The sequence below is a fragment of the Halichoeres trimaculatus genome, unplaced genomic scaffold (genome assembly GCF_033239565.1).
Source record: "Halichoeres trimaculatus isolate MK-OKI-2021-1 unplaced genomic scaffold, fHalTri1.1 fHalTri1_scaffold_23, whole genome shotgun sequence".
NCBI classification, from domain to species: domain Eukaryota; kingdom Metazoa; phylum Chordata; class Actinopteri; order Labriformes; family Labridae; genus Halichoeres; species Halichoeres trimaculatus.
This window is the reverse complement of record NW_027437201.1, coordinates 2,194,521-2,202,266: the sequence shown is the minus strand read 5'-3', so window position 1 is coordinate 2,202,266 and position 7,746 is coordinate 2,194,521. Positions and strand designations below refer to the sequence as shown.

General features: G+C 36.8%; 1 protein-coding gene across 1 annotated transcript; it reads right to left on the bottom strand.

Moving 5' to 3' along the window:
• Positions 1–4,632: 4,632 nt before the first annotated feature.
• cabp5a (calcium binding protein 5a) lies at positions 4,633–7,467 on the bottom strand. Its single transcript, XM_074662792.1, has 7 exons — positions 7,050–7,467; positions 6,704–6,753; positions 6,236–6,266; positions 5,979–6,122; positions 5,356–5,465; positions 5,048–5,195; positions 4,633–4,961 (listed from the first exon to the last, which is right to left on the bottom strand). Exons 2-7 carry the CDS (start codon positions 6,749–6,751, stop codon positions 4,933–4,935), a joined length of 510 nt encoding a protein of 169 aa, XP_074518893.1. The 5' UTR covers positions 6,752–6,753; positions 7,050–7,467; the 3' UTR covers positions 4,633–4,932.
• Between the last annotated feature and the right edge of the window lie 279 nt (positions 7,468–7,746).

Here is a 7,746-nt window from a genome sequence, read left to right as displayed (position 1 = left end):
AATAACTTTATTGGAAACCTGGCTGAAGTTGAAGTGGAGCATATTTTTTGAAGCCTGATAAGGTAGCCCGTTGAGTCATGATTGAGTGTTATTACTGAAGGACGAACAATTTGGTAAACTTTGTGTTGGTAGAACTTATCTTATTTTTATTTTTGAATCAACTTCCTACAAACCGTACTTAAAGCAGAAGCAAATTGTCAAGCATTAAAATGTTGTCAGATAGAAGAACTTATTTTTAATATGACCACGTGTCCTGTAAAAGTCAATTCTTGAAAAGTTAATACTGATTTTCGACCTAATAGAAAAAAGGTGTCTCGGCAACCTACCGAGTCCAATTTGAATTGAGCTCATGATAATAATAAAAAATAATAATCATAAAAATAGTAATTATAACAAAATAATAGTAATAATAATAATAATAATAATAATAATAATAATAATAATAATGATAATTAAAAGAAGAAAAACAAAACGGGTTCAAAGAGATTAGAGCTTTTTTAATTATGTTTTTCCAATGTCATAGAATAAATGTATAGATTAATATCAATAGGAAAAAGACAAAATGACCCTGACAGACTGTGATAACTTACACAGGACAGGTGGTCCAACAGTAGGTCTATCTGCTACTTCTCAGAAGGATTACTGAGACCAAATAAATAAATAAACAGAAGCTGCACTTCTGAACAAAGATAGAACAGGGGGTAAGGCCTATTAGTGTTTAGGGGAGAATTCAAATTTGTTAAAACTGCAGTTTTTCATTAAGTGCGCTTTGAAAACAAGACGCTAGGCAGAGTTTCTACCTTGGAACTGAGTCAGAGTGATGGAGTGGGAGAGGGAGCGAGAGATTAATGTGGATTTGTGCCATAAAGGTCGATGCTGGATGTGAGAGGGATCAGAGGAGGATCAGGGCAAAGGCCAGACCAAGAGCCTTACATAATCTGATGTCCTCTCTGTGCATAGCACCCCTCATTTTGAACCAGACCCTATCTCCAAAAATGCTATCTTAATTTTAAAGTGATGAAAAAGGATCTCTCTTCATAACAATCACTCTGACTTAACATTCACTTAAAGCAGCAGTTATCTGCAGTGCAGAGGAAAATGTTTCCATTAAGCCTATTGACATGAATGTCGCTGGCATCCAATCTGGGGATAGGCACTAACAGATGTTTACTTAATAGAGCAGTGTTTTCTGACAAAGGAAGGCTTCACTTTTGTTAATTGGGACATTTTGACCTCTAGTCTTGACCCATCTGCCTGTCCAGTAATGCTCTGTGCCGTGCATATGCAATAAATCCATGTGGCTAATGTTACCAAAGGTTAGAGTGCATCTAATGCCCATCACTTTTCCTTAAGCCAAACAACAGAAGTGTTAAAATGAGCAAGTGAGACTTCTTTTTTTTTGTTTTTGTTTTTTGTTTTGGTTATTTAGGTAGATTAGAAAGAAAATAAATTCCAGTATGCAAGTCATTGTTTCAAGTTGGAAGGTAAAATCAAACAATGAAAATAAGTTTTAATTTGTTTTTGAAGAATAATGGTTTTCAGTGCCTTATTTAATATTTTAAAACAAACGATTACCATGAAATTCATTATACGTCAATGTTCAAATTAGGGATGGGCACTAAATAAGGTACTTTTATAGGTATAGGCCAAATTCCATCTGTAGTACTGAGTACTATTCTATCTATCTATCTATCTATCTATCTATCTATCTATCTATCTATCTATCTATCTATCTATCTATCTACCTATCTATCTATCTGTATACTAGAGGTAGACTGATGTGGATTTTTCTGGGCCAATACCGACTCCAATGGGGGCGGCTTTGGCTCAGTGGTAGAGTAGTCGCCTCTCTATCGGAAGATCGGGAGTTTGATTCCAACTCCCAGTGTGATTCCAGCTCCTGCAGTCACATGTCCTTGTGTGTCTTTGAGCAAGACACTGAACCCTGAATTGCTCCCACTGTTGGTCAGTGGTGTGTGAATGGTGTGAATGCGTTAGATAAAAACTGTTGGTTTCCAATAGGAAATCCACACATCAGTGTGTGAATGTGGTGTGACTGGGTGAATGAAGACTAGCAGTGTAAAGCGCTTTGAGTGGTCTGAGAGACTAGAAAAGTGCTATATATAAGTCCGTTTACCATTTAGCATTTACCAATTATTCATAGTCGAGGAGGCCAATATCTGATATTTGAAGCCGATGTTAATTTGCAGTCAAAGTGAAAATGTTGGTGTCAAAATTTTGAATGATACAAACTCCAACCCTTAACTGCATTCAAGTGCCTTCAAGCGTGTGTTTATTAAACAGCTCCCAGGCTCAGAAGCATGTTTTATAAAGTTAAATGAAATCATAAAAAAGTAAATAGCTAAAGTTTTCTACAGTAAATAAAGTTTTCCAAAATTCCAATGCAACTGCAATAGCTGTAATAACTGGGCTGCTGATTGGCTGTTACCCAAGCCATGGCTCTGCTTGTAACCAATCAGATGGTACTGTGGGTGGGACAGTGCTGGGGATTGAGTAGTGATTGCAGACAGCGGAGTGGCTGCATCAGAGCTGCAACAACACAGTTTTGAATTTGTTTCTTATCGACCATTGGAAAAAAAAAAGGGCTGATGCCGATATGTCTCATAATGCCAAATATCGGCCCCGACGATCGGCCCGGCCAATAATCAGTCTATCCCTACTATCAGTCTATCTATCTATCCATCTATCTATCTATCTATCTATCTATCTATCTATCTATCTATCTATCTATCTATCTATCTGTCTATCTGTCTATCTATCTATCTATCTATCTATCTATCTATCTATCTATCTATCTATCTATCTATCTATCTATCTATGTTCTTCAGGATCATGGAACAGCTCATCTTTATTCCCTCCCCCTTCAATTTAACTCAGCATAAAATTTTACAAAAATGCATAGATTCGAGTTTCTTGGCCCCACATATAAATTTCGGGGTTAAAAACGTAATGTCTGTGTGTTAGCAGAGATTAGCAAACTCAGACTGCTCTTTGGAAAAACAGAAAAATTAAGAGTTTGTAACTGCGTACTGCAGCAAATTAGCTAAACAAGCTAACACTGATATCTAATCAGAGATTTGTCCAATCTCCACAATGTTTTGATTTTACCCAACCCCCTTTTGTATTTTAGCTTCATGTCACAGCCAGAATTCAAACTCATTTGGTGTTACATCCTGCATCACTCATATCACCTGTGAGCAGCTAACTTGATCCACTTTGCTAACTTTCGCAATGTTTTGTCTCTAAAGTGTTTTCAGATGGTACCAGCCCTTACGATCCCCCTTCCTCCTTGGGTTACAATGAGGTCAAAATTTACCAAAATTTGAACAACTCATCAAACAAATTCCCATTTGTTTTCATAATTTGCAATATAATAACTGTCAGAATCAACCAGATGAAAATGCCAACAAGTAGATATTTGGATAGTGATTTGTTTTATCACAACTTTTACCTCATCTTAACTCAATGACAACAACACATAAAAAGAAATAACTCGTACTAAGAGCTGAGGTCAACATTTTATAAAACTCTAAAAATCTCAATAATGTACTCATGTGGAACAAATAAGCAAACTCTGCTGACAAGCATTTATTTGTTTTCTTTTCTTTCTTTCTTTCTTAATTTTTTTACTATTTTTTTTTTTTGATACATCAAGAGCAATATGTGCCCCTGTTCAGATTTTAATGAAACATTACTTTCTTGTATTTAGAAATCTAACCAGCACTTATCTAAAGGATGGTGGTTATGATATAACTGACCATCAGTGGAGGTGAAATTACTTTGCTAGCTGTGGTTTTTACACTCTTTTTCCCATTTTACCCCAAATTTACAAAAACATCAACAACTTACACTCCGAATCATCAGATCTCTATAAAAAAACAAATTCTGGACAGAGCACATCTTAATCCCCTTTTTTGCTCTTAATACTTGGAAATTTGTCCTGCATGATGTCACAAAATCTCTTTATCCCTGTGTCCTCCCAAAGCCGGGGCGAATGAGTTACTCAATCCTTCACGCAGCTTCCCCACAGTGCAATAGCGTTGCAGATGTTTTTGGTTTCCAAATCCCCTCTTTGGCTACACAAATCCTCAAATCACTGCTTTGGTTTGTTACACAACCCAGACTTTTGTATCATTATGCAAGTTGATTCATTATGAAACCGTGCAGGTCTTTGGATTAAACCGCATCGTGACATCATAGACTTTCTATCACGCAGAAACCAAAACGTTTCTTTACTTTGATTTTGCCACGAGGAAACCAGGTAGCCTTTATGTACAGCAGCCAGAGATTTTCAGACAGGTTAATTTTTAGATAATACACACCCAATGTTCAGTGAGACACACTGATTCAATAACTCTTGCTCTAAGTCAGTATGTTCAAATGTTTTATTTTGTATGTACATAAACCTGTTAACAGAGTCTTGTTGAAATAAATCAATTTTATGATTTCATTGTCCAACAAGTTACACAGTTTAACAAGTCAAGGCTAAATACTGCAGATATATGTATACTATACACAGTCATGGCTAACTTGTTAGCAAACTCTCGATACGTTTATATTTTTCTGCATTATGACTTTATTCCAAAGCAAAAAAAAAGAAACACTGTCAAATTAAATACACTCTTATAGCAAAATAATCCTGAACTGTTCTTGTACGCACAACACACATCCTCTCATTCTCATGGGTTATCTTACATATAAAAAGTTTGAGCATATAGTGGTCAAACTTCAAACTTTGCACAGCTTCAAAAACATCTCTGACAGTGACTTTGTATTTGCTTGACTCCTTTGACTTTTACTGCTACGTTGTTCTTGATAAATCCTAAAAGAGCTTTTCTGAAAGATGATTTAAGGACAGAAGCCAGTGTGTAGAGGTGCAAAGGTGCTTTCCTTACTGCTGCTCCTCGACTGTCATTGATGGGACATCATTCTGACAAACTCTGCAGCAGAGAAGAAGAGTGCTATCAGGACTAATGTATTATCATTTGAGAGTGTGTGTGTGTGTGTATGTCAGACTGACAGGTACCTTCAAAGTCTACTGTGCCGTCTCCATTGTCATCTGCCTCTTGAACGATAGCATCAATCTCCCTGCGGCTCATGTGCTCTCCCATCAGTTTGATCATGGCTGACCGTAGCTCTGCTGTGGTGATTTCTCCGTCTCCGTCCATGTCAAACTAAAACAGAGAAAAAAAGAGGAAGTAAAAAGTCAGATGAGCATGTTTAACTTCATCACACTCAGAGAATTTGAGCAGAAATCTGACATTGAAGCAGCTGGTTAACCTTTGGTATTTCTTAAAGAAAAGTGCTTGAAAGGTTTAATAATTTGACTTTCACCTCTTTGAAAGCGTCTTTCAGCTCCTTCACACCGATCATCCCAGCCGTCTCTGCTAGAAGTTTTGGGGCCATCAACTCCACAAAGTCATCAAAGTCCACTTTACCACCAACTGGAGGGAAGTCAACAAGGATAGATTCAGTTCAATAAAAAAAACATTTTCTGTATTTGTGGATGTTAACTTTCATTTTAGTTCCTATACTGAAGGACTGATTTAAATTGACAAGGCCTTCATGTGCATTTTCCCTTTCTTGTTTTTGAAATGCTCCCTCCTCTCAGTGTGAAACATGTACTGTAATAATACAGTTAGAATCCTCAAACCAAGGAGTGTACAAACATCGGCAGAGCAAAGTGAAACCTGTTTTGATTCACTCTGTATCTGTTTCTGACCAAAAGAGGCTGCTGACAGATCCCAATTAAAAAAAACCCATTAAAAATCACAGTTTACATTGGCATCTTCTGAGATAATCTGAAGTTACAGAGGAGGTTTTTTGTTGACTTTATAATTCTAAAATAATGCATCTCGCCAGCAAGAACTTTGACCTTGTTCACATCATTTTTTTTTTACAAGAAAGTTAGATTAAATTCGTTCCTATCATTTTGCTTCGTTAAGTCCAGGACTCACGGTTCATGTTGATGTTTTGGCTCAGCTCGATCAGCTCCATCTCAGTGGGCATGTATCCCATCGTACGCATCAGATTCCCCAGGTCCTTACAGCTGATCAGCCCGTCCTTGTCTTTGTCAAACTCATTGAAGGCATCGCGCAGCTCTGCAACAATAAGAAACACCTGGGTTAAGCCAGAGTTTTGAACACAGCAGTTAGTTTATCACATTATGTGGTGATGATACAAAACTGTACAAAGACAGATAAAGTTAACTCACCATCAATCTCATCATCAGCCAGTTCTCTTGTCTGTAAGGAAAAAAAGCAGTAAGCGATGGAAGTTCATAACAAGAACAGTAACAGATACAAAAAAAGACATTCACTGATGATAATAATAATAATGATAATAATAATAATAATAATAATAATAATAATAATAATAATAATAATAATATAATAAACTGTTTATAGAATATATATATATATGTTTTTAATTTTACATTTTGGTCTTGAATACTACAGGAGTAACAATTAAAAGAGTCACATGAAGATCAGATTTAGGACTCGAAGTGTAGGCTACTTGTAAAAACAGGTAAGTCACTGGGAAAATGTGTGTTTCTGTGTGTTTGTGTTTCTTGTATTTTCATCATGTCTCCTTTTAGATTATAATCCAATCAGCCTCATGGAGCTGTTTGCAAACATCAGTTTAAACCTGCTGGATAAAATTAAGGTAAAGCTCTACGTACAATGTTTTTCCCTCCTCGTAGGAAAATGCAAGCTGCTCCAAAACTCATGTCTGTAGAAACAAAAAACAAAGACGGACATTAGGATTGGCATTTCAAAATGTTTTACTGCCGCTTATAAAAAGCTTCTGCAAACGTACCCAAACACTGAGCATCAGAATTAAGTCTTTATAATCTACCTTAAAAACATATTTTTACCATTATTTATCACCATTATACCATTTTTCACTCTGTTCCACAAAGACAAATCAAAAAGTCAAACTGCTTCAACAAAAACACAAACACATCAAAAGAGTTTTTTCGCATTACTGTAGTGGATAGTTTTAACTGACTTTATCTGCATACTAACCGTCTGGTTACTTCTGGTCATCAGCTGGTCACCTACACGAGCCCTGAAGCAGCTCCCTCTCTCCTCTGTGTATCCGTCAGTCCCTCCTCAGGACAGTCCCACGTTCCCCGGCCTGTTGGGATGCTGCAGAGAGCTTGAATGACAGGGAGGTGCGGCTGCACGCGGGGGTGTTTGACTGATGGGAGGAGTCTGCATTCTGTTGACATCATGCTGTAAATGAGACTGCCATCTGAACCTGAGGCTGACACTAGAGACGCTCAGTTCACACCGGTAGAGTTACATGTACACAGTCCATATTTTTGTTTGTTTACTGTGAATAAATTACAGAAAAGTCTCACTCTTAGTCAAACATTTCAATGCTGTGGTCTGAGTTTTCAGCAGGTTGTAAGATACACTGACCTTAAAACTGGTGTGAGAAAATCAGGATCAGATTTTTTTTTTAAAACAATACTTTTGTATGCAGAAAAACTAATATTAACAGGATAAGATGCACTTTCTCCATCTTTAATATGACCCAAAAGTTCCTGACACAAGCTTGGGATGAAACATTAAAGAAGAGCAGTTCTCCACATCTGGTCTCTGTGTCATCAGAGGACAAACATCTATGCTTGATAAATCTCAAAAATGCTTTGAAATTTTCATTTTCTTGTGTTTACCTGTTTTCACAATAAAAGCATAGTATTTGGGAACCGAATAA

Excerpts from the sequence above, each read along its gene's own strand:
- cabp5a (XM_074662792.1), bottom strand. The coding sequence starts at position 6,751 with ATGAGTTTTGGAGCAGCTTGCATTTTCCTACGAGGAGGGAAAAACATT. Across the intron at positions 6,267-6,703 it reads TACGAGGAGGGAAAAACATT|ACAAGAGAACTGGCTGATGA; the intron begins GTACGTAGAGCT and ends TTTTCCTTACAG. Across the intron at positions 5,196-5,355 it reads TGAAAGACGCTTTCAAAGAG|TTTGACATGGACGGAGACGG; the intron begins GTGAAAGTCAAA and ends TCTCTGTTTTAG.